The 20,376-nt window shown below is 37.1% G+C and overlaps 1 protein-coding gene and 1 long non-coding RNA gene across 2 annotated transcripts in view; both read right to left on the bottom strand.

Annotated features, from left to right (window-relative positions):
- Positions 1–2,766: 2,766 nt before the first annotated feature.
- On the bottom strand, positions 2,767–4,441 carry LOC131997705 (uncharacterized). The gene is made up of 2 exons (XR_009398346.1): positions 3,891–4,441; positions 2,767–3,801 (listed from the first exon to the last, which is right to left on the bottom strand). It is a non-coding gene; the product is annotated as an uncharacterized LOC131997705 (long non-coding RNA).
- Positions 4,442–5,879: 1,438 nt separating this feature from the next.
- The window catches only part of LOC106096294 (7SK snRNA methylphosphate capping enzyme bin3), a 29,322-nt gene continuing 14,825 nt past the window's right edge, over positions 5,880–20,376 (bottom strand). The window contains exons 2-6 of the mRNA XM_013263963.2: positions 8,707–11,190; positions 8,449–8,638; positions 7,069–8,375; positions 6,847–6,993; positions 5,880–6,790 (exon numbers count right to left, since the gene is read on the bottom strand). Coding sequence (XP_013119417.2) covers positions 6,077–6,790; positions 6,847–6,993; positions 7,069–8,375; positions 8,449–8,638; positions 8,707–10,773 — 4,425 coding nt within the window. The 5' untranslated portion in view covers positions 10,774–11,190 and the 3' untranslated portion in view covers positions 5,880–6,076. The remainder of the gene's footprint in view (positions 6,791–6,846; positions 6,994–7,068; positions 8,376–8,448; positions 8,639–8,706; positions 11,191–20,376) is intronic.

Raw genomic sequence — 20,376 nt, 5'->3', positions numbered from 1 at the left:
TTTAAAGGTCATCGGCAATACGTACCTCCAACATTGAAATAAAGTGTTAAATGTTGGACAGTATGTGAAAACGACTCAAATACATTGTTTCTCAATTGCTATTGGGAAAGATTTGATGGCTACGTGCAGAGCATTTTGGACGCAACCCACTCAAGTTAAAAATTTCCTAATCTTGATTTTTAACAGAGTTTACATAACAAAATAACACACTGTTACAACTACTGGAACTTCGATGAAAAAGGCAAGACATCTCGATACTTGATGTTAACTAGGAAGCGCATAAGACAGAAGAGCTTATAGAAAGCTAATTGAAACTAATTGATGTAGTGGTAGCGATTATCGTCAAGCTACAAAGGTGAGTAAGCTTTTTCCGGTCCATAGGACAGATCGCCGCAGGAAAGTTTAAATTTAAGCAAGAGCCGGTACCGCCCGGCCTTTCTCTGTTGTCCGCGGCTGCAGTTGCAGCTACTCCGTATACGGATCATTCCGCTATCCGCAACCTGTGGAAGCGCCCGGTAGATCTCAGCTGAGATTCTGGTTATGTTTTAATTCTGTTGTTGTTTTAGCTCTTATCAGAGAGCAAGCTCGTTCCGGTCTATACGACCAATCGCCACGGGAACATTATGGCCATTGGTTATTTAAGGCGCCAACAACTTGCCTTGTCGTATCGTATTTACGCAAGAGCTGGTGTCACCAGGCCTCTCCGCTGATTGTCCGCGACTGCCGTTGCAGCTACTTCGTATGGAGCTTTCCACTATCCGCAACCTGTGGACGCGCCACTGGTAGCTCACAGCTAAGCTTCTTATGACAGCGATGAATAACGCACAGATCGAACCTCAAAGTTTCAGCCTGTGTGGTGGTCACAGCTATCCGGGATCTGAATTTTGTTGTTATTTAGTTTCAGCCAGCTAATCAAACTTAACCCCACATTTCCTCTCATATCTAAATAAAACCCTAGCCCTTGAGCATAGTATAACCCGAACACTTACCGTCTTTTTATTTTCCCCCTTCTCGTTTGTGTCACCTCTACTCTCGCTGAACTTATTACTTCTCTGTACATGAGGAATAAGAAGCGATAAACTACGATTACATACAGTCCACTTATTGCACAGAGGAAATTCCAATTGTGACGTCACAGGCTGCAAGTTCAATCATTCTACTCATCCCCGTGCGTTTACTTAGAAATCCCCCAATCTTTTGCATAGTGATGATTACGGTAAACATCAAACAAATTCGCCAGTTCTTCGAAATCAGCTGATTTTCTTTAGCGAACGAGTCTTGTGATAAAAAGTTTATGGTTTTGGCATTTAGATTTTGTCTTTGGCTCCCTGAATAGGCATAAACCCAAGGGGGTTTTAAAAAGGTGGTCTCACGCGAACAGCTGTAAACAGCCGGCCTGGTTTGACGGTATTAAGATGTCAGATTTTTCTTTGCATTCTCTTTGCTGTTATCTTCTCGCATATTCTCTGCTCATGTACGCACAAGTATACACACACGCATACAAATGTCTTTGTGTGGCTTGGCAAACTGTCGATCAGCTTGATGGGAAGTTGGCGGATTGCACCATGTGATTTGTTTCGCCTTGGCATAAACCCAAATGTGATCCATCCGTAAGTTGTACAACTTTTGCATGGACCATCTTATTTCAATATCTTCCGATTTGAAATTATGGCCCCTATAAATCAATCTACCATTTTGACTTCTGCATCCTGTTGGTCACATTTTTCTATTACATAGCATACATAGACTTACCTTTACTTTCCTTTTTTGGATTTTTGATTTGATTTCTCTGAGCTAGAGATCCTTTTACCTTGTTATTTTTGTTGATGATGGTAAATTGATCGAGGAATTTCAATGTTAAGTTCATTTGATGAATGGTTAGTTGTGTCCGTCCACAGGGTTATTTACAAATTAAAAAAAAAAAAAAAATAATTGAAAAATGATTAATTAAAAAATTATAATTAAAAAAAAATAAAAACAAAAAAAATAATAAAAAAACATAATTAAAAAAAGATTTAACAAAAGAAGTAAAACAATAAATGAATTATAACAAAAAATATAAAAAGTAAATAAATATTAAATTTAATTAAATTGATTGAGAATAAAAGAAGCAGCATCGCATAAAATCCTTGATAACGGTTAGACGAAGTCAACCGAAATTTTGAAAAACTATAGTTGCGTTTCCATGAAATAAAATGAGTATAAAGTTGAAAAATTTTGTCAATTGCATTCAATATCAGTGTTTGGAGCGTTCAACCACTATGTAAATTGGCAACGCAACAGAAGTTGGATTGCAATCCATAATCGACGCATTAGTTAATTATGGATTGGATGGATTAATACACAGAAAAAAATAAAAATCGGTTTTAATTACGAAATTAATTGATCTAATTAAATTTTTTATTGAAACTGACATGTTATTAACATCACAACGAAAATGATATTAACAATTAAAGTTTTTGAAGAAGTAATTGAAAAAAATTTCAATTAAAAAAATGATTGAAAATTTTGAAATTCTCAGTTAGTTTAACGATGATATGTTATATGGTGCTTAAGTAAAATCAATTGAAGGTTGCATTGCATTAGGGGTATAGGGTTTAACACCAATTTGTAATTTAAAATTTTTTCGATTAATTAATTAAAAAAAAATAAAAAAAAATTGGACCGTGGCTTACAATTGTGATTTGTCAAAGAGTTATGGATTTCGGGGAAGAAAAAATCGATACGCTGAGCATATTTTGCCATCTCAAATGTAAAAAAAGCAAATGGTGGTTGTAAAAAAATTTTATTCCTACTAAAAAAATAAATAAAATACGTTCTAAACGATATGAAATTGTTTTATAACGATATGTTACTTTTTTTACACTATAAATTGCAGTTTTATGTGGAAGAGGCCAAAAAAAAGTATGTGGATTCCCTCGCCTCTAGGACAGCCAACGGTTCTTGTTTGATATTTCGGGCAGGCACAAGAACAACAGCCAAAGTACAATTGGATAAAGTCAAAACCTTTTTCTTGAAAAAAATCCTGCTGCCTTAAATTTAGTAGTTCAATGATACAACTTTTGGTATGGTCATGTTTGTAGATAATTTGATAATTTACTTTGCCAAATTTGGCTTAAGCAGAAAGTTGGTTTTTGTCGAATTTAAGGGACCAAAAATGTGAATATATTATAATTATTGTTTTGTTTTATGAAATAAATACTTCGATGCCCTATGTTTAGCCTAGTTTCTTGAAAATAGCGAAAATTTGATAACGGAAAATCGATAACGGATGCCATTATCGAAAAATGCAATACTCGATCGTGATAAGTCGATTGCGGATACGTGAATTAGGCCCCAGGATTGACGGCGTTAAGATGTCAGATTTTTGTTTGCATTCTCTTTGTTGTCATCTTCTTTCTCGCATATTCTCTGCTCATGTATGCACACAAATTTCTTTGTATGTGTTGGCAAACCGTCCATCAGCTTAATGGCAAAATAGCGGATTGTAACGTATGATTTGATATTGTTGTACAATTGAGACCACCTTTAACTGTTTTGCCATGGCACGAATCAAGGCGGATTTAATAAGGTGGTCGCACGCGAACAGCCGGTCATGTTTGACAGTATTAAAATGTCAGATTTTTGTTTGCATTCTCTTTGTTGTTATCTGCTTTCGCGCATATTCTCTGCTCATTTTCGCACACGTATACACACACGCACACAAATTTCTGTGCACGTGTTGTCAAACCATCGTTCAGCTTGATGGCAAAATAGCGGATTGCACCATATGATTTGTGATTTTTGTACAATTGAGACCACCTTTAATTGTTTCGTCATGGTACGAACGATGAAAAAAACAACAAAATAAAACTGTGAGATTTCTTTTGGCATATGGTGAATATACTTACTTTCATCAGTCTAATTATGGTAAATCAATTTTTCTTGGAGGCCACCGCAGAGCAGATGTAAGCATGTCCCGTTATGACACTGAACGCACGGGTTCGAAAGCTGGCGAGACCATCAGAAAAAATTTTCAGTTGTGGTGTTCCCCTCCTAATGCTGGCGATATTTGTAAGGTATCCTGCCATTTGAAAACGTCTCTCCAAAGCGGTGCCGCACTGGGACACGCTATAAAAGACGCAGACGCTGCTATAAAAAGGAGGCCCCTTATCATTGAGCTTAAACTTGAATCGGACTGCACTTATTGATATGTGAGAAGTTTGCCCCCGTTCCTTAATGGAATGTTCATGGACAAATTTGCATTTTGCATTTTTTTCTTGTAATAACGTTAACTTTTCAACTGGCTGCTTCTTGTCCACTTATGTTGTTGCGATTTTTGTTTTCGATACCGTTTTTTTTTTTTAGATTTTATGTTGTACCTTTATAGAGTTAGTGCATGAACGTGACGTAAAACTTCATTTTAGATGGATGATAGTAAAGGTAGATATAACAAGCTTTAAGAACATATTTTTATATACTACTTAAAAGTCAAAATTTTATGTATGTATATGAAATCTTTTTTACTGCATTTTGCAAGTTACCGAATTAGACTAAAATTTAACACAATATTCCATTTATGGAGCATTGTGACAAAGGAAGAAATATTCTACACCAAATTTCATTATGGGCCTACGTAGAAAAGGAGTCTTTAGAGTTCATAATACGTATTAGAAAAATGTCGCTAACAATTTGAGTAAAAATAGGAATTTTTTACCTTTAGGCTTTTTATACGGGTAGTAGACTTCTTCGTCATTTGCTGTGTAATACCGTTAAATATTGTTTAAGGCTCTGCAAAATCGTCTGTCCTATTGACTCATCATCGTTTATAATCACTTCTTTAGACCTTTTATTTTCTTTTATAATTAACTTTATAACTTTATTTCATATTATGATTTGTTTTTATGCTTTTCGTAATTCATTTGGATAATTAATAATAATAATAATAATGATGATAATAATAATTGTTAGAAAACAGAGTGTTTTTTTAAAGAGTCTCTAGAAGAAAAATGAAAAACAATTCAGGGTTTTAGTAAAAAATTAAAAACAATCAAAGGTGGAGTTTGGTAACGTAATGTTATGTAAAGTACACCAAGTTTATGAAACTTATAGTGAGCGCCTAAGATATAAATTCTAAGAAAAAATTATCATTGTAGAATAAAAGCCAAAAAAGAGCAACACTAAAGAGCTAGAATTTGGTGTTCATAGATACAGTTGGCCATTTATAATTGGGGTTCATTTCATGGAAATCACTGGTGGCTGTTGCCAATAAATATATTACACGACTCAACTGTTGGCCATGATGCTTTCTTCACAAGAGTGCTTTTTTCTGTTTTTCAAAAATATAAAACAAGTTGGGCTGGTGGTTAGTACTCTTTTTCGAACATTGCATGAGAGCTTATTAAGGTTGGGGTGGGGGTGGGGGTGCTGGCGGTGGAAATATACACAAAATAATTATTCAATTTTGAAAGTTGATCCGAAAAGTTTGTGTGTATGTTGTTGTTTTTTTTTAAATCTTTCGATTATGTATGCTCATCCATATTACAAATATATATGTCTGTATATATATATATTTTAAATATGTATAGCCTTAAGGAGGTAATTATATCTATATATATATATATATGTGTGTGTGTATAATATATATATCTCGAAAACAAATAAATATATGTTTATATAAAATATGTAACCCCGGCTTACAAAAATAAAATCATACAAAATAATAATAATAATGTAATAATTATCTCTAAGCTTATACGGTTTCTTTAGTTACTTTTTTTTACATAAAATTCAATACCATATATGTATATATATATGTATATGCTTGTGTATGTATGTACGTAATATTTTTGTATGTGTATAAAGTTGGTAATATTTTTTCTCAAATACAAAAATATTAATAAGCGTTTTCAACTTTTTATATATCTTTCTTTTTCACACATTCTCGTTTTGTCATTGCTTTGTAATTGGTGTCACATTGAGAATGTTGTCTTCTTTTGATCAAAACTCTGTGAGAACATACTGGGAGGGGAGGTAAGTAAGGCCGAACATCGGCCACATCCCTTTAGTGATATCGGCCACCATCGCTTTACTAATATTAAGCTTCGTTTAAATCACAACAATTTGTCCGACTCTCCTCGTCCATAATGAGACTTTCGTCGACATTTTCCGTATCGCTTGGATTCAAGTTGTGTGGGTGCGGCGAGGATGAACTTTCACAGTTGGTGGCATAAACATGCGGCCTTTGTTGATTGGAATCGTCGGTGTCTGGATCACGTATGGAATTGAAAGCATTTCCCGAGTTAGCATTGGGCGATGAGATCTCATCGTTGGGCGGATAGACATGCCGATGGTAATTGCCTCCAGGCATGGCATTGCCGTCTCCTTCCAATTCGGCATCCCTTACACTACCAAATACGGGGGTGTGTGATGAACTCTTGCGCATGCTTGTGGGTGGCGACCACACCGTTTGGTATAATGGCGAGGCAAACACATACATGTGATTCAAGTACTCCATATCATAGGAAGGCTGATACGAATCAGACTCCAAGGGATTGTAGTATTGGGATGTGGAGGGCTGATGCATGGGTGTCTGACGACAACTGTATGGTCCCGAACCACCGCCCGCATATTGCGGTGTGTCATAGTTTTGTGATCGAGATGAAGATATCAAAGGATATGACGACTGCATGCCCGTAGGTCGAGGAGGCATGGTGGCATAGATGCCACGATATGCCTCAAACGGCGTTTGCGGATAATAGGCATCTGACCAGCGCACATGGTTGGGAGTGTAATCACCTTTGGCATAAAGCTAAAAAGGAAACTTATTTTAGTGCATTTTTCTCTCTTAAAAAAAGTCAAACTTACCTGTATAGGCCTGCTAAAACCCTTACTTAGATGTTTGGGTATACCCAAGGTATAGCTGTGGCTAAAACCCACCTCGGAACTCAACAAGTACTCATGAAATTTGTTGGGGAAAAATTCAATGTTGTTATAATTGTTGTAGACTTCTTCCTGCAAAAAAGGAAAAAAGTGGAACACATTGTTTAGATAAAAAATGTTCCTATTGGACTCTATTTGGTCACTTACCGTCAAATTCTTCTTTTTCTTATAACTAGCCCAATTCTGTGCTTCGAGTATGAGTTTGCCACCGGGTCTTAACTGGTTGAACATTCGCTTGAAGGCCGACTTCAGCCCGGTATCGCCAAAATTCAAATGGATCCATTTGGTGACCGATAGGCATAATATGAGATCATATTGCTGTGTGTCATTGGCCAAAAGATTTTCATCTTTGAGCACATAATTCGTCTGACGAAAGAAAACATTCAGAGGGAAATCATTTTTACTCTTCCCTGTAGGTAGCTTAACTGTGCCCGCAGAGCTATTGGCATTGGCCTTGTTAGCAGCCCCACTAGAGGTACCCGGATGGCCTGGTGTACTTCGTGTGGTTGTACTGCTGGAGGCAGGGGATTGAGATTCTAGATTTTGGGGACTAGTCAATTTTGCTGCTGTTGGCTGGGTGATGCCGCCATAGCTCAATGGAAATGATATGGGAAAGAATTCGGATGCATCAATGTTGGTGGCTTTTGGTTCTGCTGCTGGCACCACTTCACCATGATGGCCATGATGGTGGTGGTGATGCTGATGCGGATGATGATGATGGTGGTGATGATGGTGATGGTGATGCGGTAGATGATGGTGGTAATGTAGATAATGGTGATGGTGGAATTGTTGCCAATTGGTTAAGTTATTCGCTTGTTGATTGCCACCCTCCACATGGTTCTTTTTCTTCTTACGCCTTCGCCTACCACTCTTAATCTTCACATTTTTGTTATCTTTTGATTCTTCCGACTCGACATTCTCCTTTTTCCATACTTCAGCCGGTATGCGCACATACATGGCCAAATTGCGTCGAGCTCTCGATATCAATTCTTTGTCTATGTCTATGCCCAAAATAGATTTTGGCGCCAGTTTTCTGGCCACAGATATGGTCATATGACCCACATTACAACCGATGTCCAAGATGTCTTTGTTTTTGAACAGCTCTGGATACTGCAAGAATACCTGCAGGCGTATATCCATGAATTCATTCAAATGCCTTAAACCTGCGTATCTGTCGTAGTTTCCATACCGATATTTTTTGCCATCTACACTGAACTTGGGTTTGGGAGTTCTCTTGCCAGCCATTACTGTGGGCATTTCCTTCTTTACAGTTTCTGCCAATTGCAGTGCATTGGTAGTGTCTGCAGTTTCATTTGTAATATCACCCATGGCCTCGGCTTCGCCTGCATTAATTGAGGTTGCCCCCGATGCTGTACTCAATGGGCTGCCAATTCCTCCAATTTCAGATGTGGAGTCAACCCTCATCGGATCGGGGGTATCATCTCGGGGTATATCTGTAAAATGTAAAAAAGAAAATCGACTGTAGCAGAGGAAATTTGAATATTCTTTGCGGCTTCCGACAATTACCTTCTACTAAACCCTTAACCATTTCATCTATGGGACTTAGATCGGTAATCGCATTTTCACTTATCGAAGTGGAACGTCTATTTGATTTCCTTGCTCCGGTGGCTGTGGTTCTAGGAGGTCTCTTCCAGGCACCCGGCTGGGGCACCACTGGGCTAACAATTTTGTCCATGGAATCATTGCGGAAATATTTCTGTTTGCGGCGGGAAACAATGTTAGGAAATGTCCAACACCCTAAGAGTTTTGCTAATATTAACTTACCTTGGACTTTTGAGAGTTGCTGCTTTCGCTTATTTTGCGTTTTCGTCCACCAGAAGCACCACCTGTGCTGCTAACTACGGAATTTCCACACGATGAATTGCTGGCTGTGGTGGAAACCAAGTCCAAACGTAAATCCCGACATGCGCGCTCTCTTAGCTCTCCCACACTCACTAAACCACCACAACTGGTGCTGGTTGTGACAGTGCTATCAACAGTTAAGGGCTCCTGAGATGGCAGCGGTGGCGATATAACATCCACATTAATAGCAGCGACCTTTGTATCAATGTTGTGTGAAAGTGAGAGCAGCTGCTGCTGTGGTAGAGGAGGTGAAGTTGCATTACTCGCGTGCATATCATCTTCTTCGGCATCCTCAATTCCACCACCAACAACACCACTACTACTAATGTAACCATCGTTGATGTCGTGACATTTGTTTTCCCCATCCATAGAAACAGAAAGCATGGCCATCGACGACAAACCTTTTTCAGTTGAGGTCGAGGCATTGATCAAAGCACTCGGTGTTAAGTCATCGAGCGCATCGCCCACAGTGCTGGTGGTGGAGTTGCACGAGTCGTAGCGTTTCCGCTTAGGCTTCCGGTTCTTGCGATGCCTATGCTTGTGCACCTTAAGATTTTGACCGCCTCGTAGGCCCAGTATTATGGCTCCACCTATCCCACTGGTGGAGAGGCCCAAAATGCCACCTCTCTTCATGGGCGAGGTCAGTTGCTTCTCATACTCCATGGAGTCAACGGGATCCAGCAGATGTAGGGGATCATGGATATTGGGCGGTATAATCACTTCCACCTTGGGCGGAGTAGTTATGGGGGATTGCCTTGGCGTAGTGGCTGGCGTAATGTTGGCCGACACACTGGACGCCTCGTTTTGCAAAGAGCTTAGATTAAGCGGATCCGAAATATTGCCTCCCAATAGAAATTTTGTGGGCGGAATAAAGTTACCCTTGCGAGGCCTCTTATCCGGCAAAAAGAATTTCGAGCGTATGCAGCAATAGTGCAAAGTGGCAGTGGGATTTCCAGCGGTCGAGTTATTACCCAATGACTGACCATCCTTGACCGAATGGCTGCCGCAACCGTTGATGTGACAACATGACATATTATTCGAGTTAATGTTGCTGCCTCCTGCGCCAGGACCAACGCCGACATTGTTGTTGCCACCAGAGCCCATCATATTGTGAGCCGAACCCGCACATAGGATATGATGATGGTGATGGTTGTTGTGGCCTCCGCGATGCGAGGGTAAAGGCTTTTTATGCAATTGCTGTTGTTGGGGCTTCAAATGTCCATGACCATAACCCAATTTATCCGAGGAAATGGCCAAACTTAAGCGACTTTCATTGGGAGGATTGGCGGATCCTCCGCTTCCCCCGCTATTATAATGCGGAGCATGCTGCTGATAATTGTGATAATAGCTGTGTCCACCAACTTGATTTTTTAAGTTTTGTATGTTCTCCACATCGGCTTTGGATAGGACCTGACTTTCCTCGGCCGATGAGTTGTGAGTGTTTGCGGGTGGAGATGAATTGCTGGCAGCATTTGTATTGTTGTTGTTGTTGGAGCCAACGCCTGCACCGCCGCCACCACCTCCGCCTGTATTTTGTTTGGCAGTTCTGTTTTGGCGTTTGTTCCAGCATTTGTTCTTTTTATTATTGTTGTTGTTGTTGTTATTGAAACTTGAGGCATTTGCTGTGGCAGTTGTCGTTGGTGCTGACGCCGAGCAGGAGGAGGAGGAGGAGGAGGTGGTGGAAGAGCAAGCTTTCTTGTGTTTAACAAATTGTTGTGGTGCACGAAATTGATGGTGCTGTTGTGTCTGCTGCGATTTTAATTTATTTGTGGCCAAAGGCATTGAAGCAGATGACTGCCTTTCCTCACTCCCACCGCCGCCAGTTGTATCGATTGCGGCTCCTTTGTTATGTGTCGCCGTCACCTCCTGACCACCTTGCATCAACGTAGGACTGTTGTTTTCATTGCCCACCACCACCACCACCTTGGGTGAGGGATTCCTTGGCTGACAATCACCAGGATTGTCAAAATTATTCACTGAAGAATCCATAGTTGTTTTTCTTTCTAATTTACACTTGCTGCTTTCGTTTTTCAAGACAAATACACATCTTCCAAGCACCCAACAATTGACTGCCGACTTTAAAGCATCAATGCTCCAGGCTTTTAAGTTATTTGCATGCGGGGAGACCGTGTGTGTGCGTGTTTTGCTACTTACACAAATGCCAGTGATTGCTTCCTTGGGGCGGCTTTTCTTCAAAACATTTCCCTCGCCAGCACTTTTGACTTTCAATTATAATCCTTTTGCAAGTTCGCCCCGCTCGCTCGCTCGCACGCTCACTCACTCACTTCACTGCACAAGAGAGTGGGCGTATGTGTGTCGTGGGTGATACACTTTTCGTATGTGTGTCTGAGGCAGGGGATATAGTTTCTCGCTTGCATTTATTTCAAAGAAATCCCAAAACTGAATCTGTAAGAGAACACACAAGAGGAAGGAGAAGGAAACATGATATATTATTTATAAAGCATTATCGTTGGCAGGATTTAAGTCTGGAGAGACGGTCTTTTTTTGTTCAAAATAAATAATATAAGTGTATTATAACACTTCCTTGAGACATTTACGAAAAGAAAATGCAAGCATGACAGCAGAAGGATCAGTTTGTTAACTTGGGTAGGAAAACGCACACAGAAAAATTACACGTTTTCCCGACACGAATATGCCAAAGTGGGTGTCTGCAACACCAAAAAGTGCAAACACACATTCATGTGGGCAAAAATTGGGAATACTTCAAGAACAAAAAAAGACAACCCAAGTGTTTGGATAAAAACACTGAACATTTTTTTAGTAATTATGGAATATCGTTGCTTATGCTCAAGCATGTAGGTAAGAATAACTGACTTTGGCATGCCTGTGATAAGGAAAATAGGTCGTGTGTTCTTAAGCCAGGTAGTGAAGACACTTGAGCGCGCTGCTCCCGCCTGGCTTGAGTTCATCCCTAATTCCAGCTGATCATTAACACGGATTCCGTAAGATGCACAGTACAACAACAACACTCACCGCACACATCGGTCACGGTTTAAATTAGAAAAACATCCCATGAAAGAACCATCTTTGTGGCCCTTGACCCGTAAAGGCATTCGATATGGTCAATCACTCCACACTTTTCAATGACGTCATCGAATCCGGGAGATCGATGCGGGAGATCACTCGAAGAGTTGGAGATATCGAAGCCATGTACTGAAACAGCGAATTCCCCAGGGAAGTGTTCTCTCCCAGATTCTGTTTAACCTCTCCATCTCTAAGCTCCAAAGAGACGAATCGCCGCAACTTATAAATGACGGAGCTGGAACCGCTTCTCAGGTTAAGAAGAATAATTAATTATTAAGAATGCAATTCGTCAACACCTCGCCGAGCCAATAACAACAGCCTCATTCAAAGCAGCCTCTGTTCGAAAACTCAAATGTGCAAATTTGCACAAATTAGTACTGGAAATTGTTCGCGTACTTTATTTCCCAGCAGAAGAGAGCGCGAAAGAGACCAATTTTGGACCGTTTGAAAATAGAGAGCCTGCAAATTTCAACAGGGATTTTTTTTGCCAGCAGAAATTTGCAACTTTGAACAGATGTTTTGTAAAGGTCAGCTGTTTTATAAAAAGCAATCGTTAAATGAAAATACAAAAGCTAACACCACAATGGTTAAAAAAGGCAGAGGTAAGTAAAAAACAAGTAAAATCGTGCTAAGTTCGGCCGGGCCGAATCTTATATACCCTCCAGCATGGATTGCATGTGTCTAGTTCTATTCCCGGTATCTCTTTTTAGGCAAACAAAGGATAAAAGATAAGAAATAATATGCTATTGAAGCTATATCAAGTTATGGTCCGATTCGGACCATAATTGAATTTTTTGTTGGAGACCATAGTAGAAGTCATTGTGTAAAATTTCAGCTAATTCGAATCAGAATTGCGCCCTTTAGGGGCTCAAGATGTAAAATAGAGAGATCGGTTTATATGGGTGCTGTTTCAGGCCATACAGCGATTCAGACCACATTTCACACGTATATTGAAGGTCATGGGAGAAACCGCTTCACAAAATGCCATCCAAATCGGATAATAATTGCGCCCCATAGAGGCTCAAGAATTCAAGATCCCAGATAGGTTTATATGACAGCTATATCAGGTTATGAACCGATTTGAACCATACTTAGTACAGTTGTTGGAAGTCATAACGAATCTCGTCATGACAAATTTCAGCCAAATCGGATAGGAATTGCGCCCTCTAGAGGCTCAAGAAGTAAAATAGGGAGATCGGTTCACATGGGAGCTGTATCAGGCTATAGACCGATTCGGACTATATTTGTCACGAATGTTGAAGGTTATGGGAAAAGCTGTTGTTCAAAATTTCAGCCAAATTGGGCAATAATTACGCCCTCTAGAGGCTCAAGAAGTCAAGATTCCAGATCGGTTTATATGACAGGTATATCAGGTTATGAACCGATTTGAACCATATTTAGCACAGTTGTTGGAAGTTATAACAAAACTCGTCATGCCAAATTTCAGCCAAACTGAATAAGAATTGCGCCCTCTAAAGGCTTAAGAAGACAAGACCCCAGATCGGTTTATATGACAGCTATATCAGGTTATGGACGGATTTCCACCATACTAAGCACAGTTGTTGGAAGTCATAACGCAACAAGCCGTGCTAAAATTCATTTCAAATCGGATAAGAATTGCGCCCTCTAGAGGCTCAAGAAGTCAAGATCCATGATCGGTTTATATGGCAGCTATATCAAAACATGGGCCGATATGGCCCACTTACAACACCCAACTTACCTACACTAATAAAAAGTATTTGTACAAAATTTCAAGTGGCTAGCTTTACTCCTTCGAAAGTAAGCATGCTTTCGACAGACAGACGGACGGACAGATAGACAGACGGACATGGCTAGATCGACTTCAAATGTCATGTCGACCAAGCATATATTGGGTTGCCCAAAAAGTAATTGCGGATTTTTTAAAAGAAAGTAAATGCATTTTTCATAAAACTTAGAATTAACTTTAATCAAATATACTTTTTTTACACTTTTTTTCTAAAGCAAGCTAAAAGTAACAGCTGATAACTGACAGAAGAAAGAATGCAATTACGGAGTCGCAAGCTGTGAAAAAATTTGTCAACGCCGACTATATGAAAAATCCGCAATTACTTTTTGCGCAACCCAATATATACCTTAAGGGGCCTTAGACGAATATTTCGAGGAGTTACAAACAGAATGACGAAATTATTATACTCCCATCCTATGGTGGAGGGTATAATAAAAATATTGTTTTTGATAATTATTAAATTTGTTTCATTTTTATTTACTTTCAATGAAGATTCAAGGCAGCAGCTAGTGTTCAGGTAAAAAACTCCCCAAATGAAGTTGTAATTTTACCTCAAGTCGGTCAAATTCGGTTGCATTTGCAGACGCCTGTCACCCATTGAAGATAACGAGAAAGATTTTTCCAAGAAGACTAGAACTGCTCTGTTCAAGTTAAAACCCGGATGACAAATGTTAAACATTACTATCCATAATATCTGTCATGACAGACTTACCTACGGCAATAGTCTGATTCGAAACTGCCTCCATGGCCTGGCCAAATCTTCATATAAACTAACAGACATTATTTTCTGATCGACATAGAATATCAAGATACACACACATGCACTTCATAGGGCCACAGGTCGATATTTTTAGAGGTTACAAACGGAGGAGATTTGTGAATACCTTTCCTATGGTAATGGGATATAAAAACAAGGAATAGAATTTAGAAAATTCCTCAAGAGGTGAATTTTATAACTTTTAAGTGAATTATTATCAATAATTGTAATGTTAAACTGAAATATGTGCTTATCTATGTATCATGTATCTGTAGATTAATTTTTCCACATCCATCCATTGTTTGCTTCGACTACATAATCTTATAAACGATATGGACTTTTTATCTTTACTACAGGACAAAGCTCCTCATCGGCACAATATGGTTTAAGGGGGCGGGGATGACGAAGACATGGCGATGAACGGTCGGTCATGCGGTTAATGGCTTCTCCGTTTCCTAGTTGTGGTAAATGTTTATTATCTTTATTGTTGTTGGGTTTTTTATGAGGTGTCATTGCCATGTGCAATCCATGTAATTTTTATGTTAAGAACATATGAAACCACCAGACATGCAAACACATTGTGAAGTGCCAGGACAACAGTATGCCAGTACCACCCAATATTTGTGGCAAAGCTTGTGGAGTAAGCTAAGGTAAATCCTTATTTAATGTGCAACATACACAAACTTGACTACTCAACGAACACAAAACGATAAAAACATATGACACTTTGTCGAATGGTTTCGGTAGCAAGTTTTGTATTCCATTTCAAGTAAATATTGGATACATTACACCATACTTGTGCCAGTACCTCATACATACATATCCTCTCATCCAGTCTCTATGGCTAACAACAGAACCAAATATAAAAAATAATATATGTTTTAATTTATAGAGGATGACAATTTTAGATCGAAGGCACTTTATTTCATGTACAAACAGATTCATTATTTTCACAAAAAAGACCCTGCTTTTATTAGCTTGGTTCTAGATGACATATATTCCTAATCACTATACTCAAAGGAATTTTTGTCAGTTTAGCACTGCATTGGTCGCTTTAAAAATGACAATGTTTTGACAAACACTTGATCTCCCACAGAGAGTATAATACAAGAAAAAATTTCTTTAGAAAATATTTCGTAAAAAAAAAATTTTTTTAGAAAATTTTTCGTCAAGAAAAAATTTCCTTAGAAAATTTTTCGTCAAGAAAAAATTTCTTTAGAAAATTTTTCGTCAAGAAAAAATTTCTTTAGAAAATTTTTCGTCAAACAAAGATGACATATATTCCTAATCACTATACTCAAAGGAATTATTGTCAGTTTAGCACTGCATTGGTCGCTTTAAAAATGACAATGTTTTGACAAACACTTGATCTCCCACAGAGAGTATAATACAAGAAAAAATTTCTTTAGAAAATATTTCGTAAAGAAAAGATTTCAAGAAAAAATTTCTTTAGAAAATTTTTCGTCAAGAAAAAATTTCTTTAGAAAATTTTTCGTCAAGAAAAAATTTCTTTAGAAAATTTTTCGTCAAGAAAAAATTTCTTTAGAAAATTTTTCGTCAAGAAAAAATTTCTTTAGAAAATTTTTCGTCAAGAAAAAATTTCTTTAGAAAATTTTTCGTCAAGAAAAAATTTCTTTAGAAAATTTTTCGTCAAGAAAAAATTTCTTTAGAAAATTTTTCGTCAAGAAAAAATTTCTTTAGAAAATTTTTCGTCAAGAAAAAATTTCTTTAGAAAATTTTTCGTCAAGAAAAAATTTCTTTAGAAAATTTTTCGTCAAGAAAAAATTTCTTTAGAAAATTTTTCGTCAAGAAAAAATTTCTTTAGAAAATTTTTCGTCAAGAAAAAATTTCTTTAGAAAAATTTTCGTCAAGAAAAAATTTCTTTAGAAAATTTTTCGTCAAGAAAAAATTTCTTTAGAAAATTTTTCGTCAAGAAAAAATTTCTTTAGAAAATTTTTCGTCAAGAAAAAATTTCTTTAGAAAATTTTTCGTCAAGAAAAAATTTCTTTAGAAAATTTTTCGTCAAGAAAAAATTTCTTTAGAAAATTTTTCGTCAAGAAAAAATTTCTTTGGAAAATTTTTCGTCAAGAAAAAATTTCTTTAGAAAATTTTTCGTCAAGAAAAAATTTCTTTAGAAAATTTTTCGTCAAGAAAAAATTTCTTTAGAAAATTTTTCGTCAAGAAAAAATTTCTTTAGAAAATTTTTCGTCAAGAAAAAATTTCTTTAGAAAATTTTTCGTCAAGAAAAAATTTCTTTAGAAAATTTTTCGTCAAGAAAAAATTTCTTTAGAAAATTTTTCGTCAAGAAAAAATTTCTTTAGAAAATTTTTCGTCAAGAAAAAATTTCTTTAGAAAATTTTTCGTCAAGAGAAAATTTCTTTAGAAAATTTAAACAATTTTTATAGTTAAAGTTCTTATTGTCTTTTAACATTTGCAGTTTTCAAAATTGCTTAATTATAACATTTGAATACATCTCTTACCGTTTAAAAACATAGTGAACTTTTAAATTCAGAAATCTCTATAAACAAAAGTTGTAAACTTTCATTTCGATGATGGACTTTGTTCATCCAAATAAAATAGCAAAAACAATGATTTATCTCGATACTGGCTGGCGGCGCATCAATATTCTCTTGCATACCCTGCTTCCTACATCATCGTCAGGCTTGGGAGACAAAACGAAAACACATTTTGCACCTTTCACAAAAAATACGGAAAATTGCATTTGCTATTATGAAAAATAGCGAGATTGGGCGAACATAGCCAAAGAACAACCATTTTATTGAAAGTTGAAAGAAGAAAGCAACGCTTCGTTAACCCTGTTAGTCAGTCAATCAGTTATTCGTCTGTGGCATCAACAGTAGCAGTAGCAGCAAAATATTTACAAACTACAAAACAAAGAGGTAACTACAGTCATTCAGCCATTCCGCCATCCATCCAGCGACATCTTAAATTCAGTAGAAATTTAAAGCTTTGTGGCAAGAACAACATTAAAGTAAGAGTTTTGGTACAAATTTTCTTCCTTTTTCCTTTCTGGATTTTCTTCCCATTTCGTTGTGAACACTTGAAACCCCAATTATTTTGTTTTGAATAAGTTAACAACTTGTTAAGCAACTCAAGCGCCAGAACTGTACAAGTGGTAGATGCGGGAAAACTACATCTAAGCATTACCAAAGCAATTGCTGCAATATCCCTTTCTTTGGCTCAAATATACCATACATTATTAAGCAGCAAGAAGTTTGTAGCCAAATTTATACCTCAATCGAAATAGAAACCCCCGCTTAAACGACTCTCAAGCATGCTGAATTATTTACTGAATTCAATCATCAAATAGTTGAATAAATACAATATGTTGGAAGGGATTGTGAAGGGAAAAAGTACTATTGTCATGCATAAGAGAGGGACATAGGGCTTGGGATGTTTACAAATATTCAATTCAAACTCCATTGAAGTGTAAATGGAAGTTTTCAAACAATACAAATTAATTATAGGATGAATTTCATTAGGACTTAAAATTCACCAATTAAGGTAAGCGCCACTTGACGAAATCAGACAGTGGAAATTGTATCTAATTGTTATTTTGTAGCCCATTGCCTAAAAAAGCAATTAAAATGTTCACACTTTTTTCATTTCTATTTTTTTAATTTGGAGTTTGACAGTTGTTCACGTGAGAATACGAACAGAGTACCAACCCCATCGCGAAATGTAAAGTATAGAGGTTTCATGTGTTATCAGTGTATTAAGTTGTTGTCATCATAATAAATGATTTTTAGATATTTCTCAGCATTAAGCAAAAATTGGCTTGGTTGAATAACTAAAAAATTACTTTTTTTAGTGGATAACTTTTAAATCGGTTTTGTTGACGTAGTGAATAAGTAACTTTTGTTGATTGTGCCTACATGACTATTTAATGAGAAAACTTTGTTAAATCAATGACGTGTGATATCCCTATTGATATACTTCATGTATATGGATAAAAAGATAAAGGCAAACAAATACGTTGCAGATTACGATTACACCATGGAGGTGTTAATACAGTGTAGGGCAAAACTGAGAAGAATTCACTGAATAATGTTAAGCCAAGCAATGAGCCGACATACATATTTTTTTAATTTTTGGCAGTACTTGGCATTGAGGATGTTAATTTGTTCTCTTTTTACATTCTTTCTTTGTTTACGTTTTCTTCTATATGATGAAATTTTCAATCGGGAGATTTGACAGCCTTAATGATGTTCATGGGGCCTATCCACTTTGTGTTTTCGCCGGTGACCTAACCTTCTATTAGTGAATCCTGTTTTAAGCCCAGGTCGTTTTATTATTAAATTAATAATGTAGAAAAATGTCCTGTCGCAAGAAAAGACACTGTAAAAACTGTATCGTTATCTATTGATTTCATGTATGTATCTCATTGGCAATTTTAATGATAAACTAAGAAAAACAAGTAAAAGCGTGATAAGTTCGCCCGGGCCGACCTGGGAAATCACCACCATGGATTGTGCTAAAAATTTATACAAAATAAATTTAGCTGTAGGGCATAATTTTATTCTACATAACAAACTTCTGTCAAACCAGCAAAAATTAAATTAAAACCGAACAAAGATGATGATTTACATGGGAACTGTATCAGTTGTTGAAAGTTGTAACAGAACATCGCATGCAAAATTTCACCCTAATTCGACAAAAATTTCGGCTTGTAAGTCAAATCGGGAGATCGGTTTATATGGGAGCTATATCAAGTTATACACCGGATCGTACTTTACACAGTTGCTGAAAGTCACAACGGAACAACACATGCAAAATTTCAGCCAAATCGGACAAAATTGTAGCTTCCAGGAACTCAAGAAGTCAAATCGAGAGATCGGTTTATAAAGGAGCTATACCTAAATCTGAACCGATATGGCCTATTTGCAAACCCTAATGATCTACATCGATATTAAGTATCTGTGCAAAATTTCTAGCGGCTAGCGTTCGGCGTTCGACCTTTATCGGGATTTCGAAAGACGGACGAACATGGCTAGATCGACTCAGAACGTCGAGACGATCAAGAATATATACATACTTTATGGGGTCTTAGACGAATATTTCGAGGTGTTACAAACGGAATGACTAGATTAGTATACCCCATTCTATGGTGGTGGGTATAAAAATTACTGAAAAAATAGTTTATGAAAGAGGTGGCTATGATATAAGATAAGTATTTCGCTACCCATTAATTTTAGATTTAGGTATTATCATTAAAGCAATTTCAATTTAATGACAAACTAAAATTGTACAAATTATACCTACCCAAGATGAAAAAATACTAATTAGGCGGTTTTTGGGGCCAACTTTCAAAGCGCTAATGCGCTTTGTATTTTTTTTTTGTATTTTTTTTATGATCTGACAACTAGCGAATAGCAAAAAAAAAATACCTACATCAGCTGATTATTTGTACAATATATTGCTAACTTATAAGAGTTGTTGTCTTATCTACGAGTAAACCCCCATTTAATTGCAATAAGTTTTGACAGGCAGTGTGCGCTTGCATGTGGACGACCGACGACACGCATTCTTTAGCCCAAAAGCTCTTTTTCATATTTTTAAACTGGCATGTGCTGTATACACTGACATTCTTATCAAAATATTAGCTTTAATTTCTTTTCCCGCATTGTATGAAACAAAAACACAAAACAATTATTATCCCCTCGGACATATTTGTGTAAACACAGCAAAAGTTATAAACGCACACACACACATACACAATAAATGTATGCAAATATAAACATATATCCTCATGTAAGTACAAATGGACCAAGGGAGTCTACAGATATTCCATAAAGTGTGAAGTGGTGGCGTTGATTACACCCATCGTCATAATGACTCCTAGTCTACAATGACCGTGAGTAGGAGGGGGGAGTATTGCCTTCTACTAAACGCTACAGTGGAAAAGAGATACATATATTCGGGGGTATACGCACATGCAATATATACATAGGCAGTTATCACCTCAACATATATTTTCTAAAATCATTGCATTGTAAATGTC

Source organism: Stomoxys calcitrans, chromosome 5 (genome assembly GCF_963082655.1).
Source record: "Stomoxys calcitrans chromosome 5, idStoCalc2.1, whole genome shotgun sequence".
NCBI classification, from domain to species: domain Eukaryota; kingdom Metazoa; phylum Arthropoda; class Insecta; order Diptera; family Muscidae; genus Stomoxys; species Stomoxys calcitrans.
The sequence above is the reverse complement of the archived record's forward strand: the minus strand, read 5'-3'. Positions and strand labels throughout refer to the sequence as shown.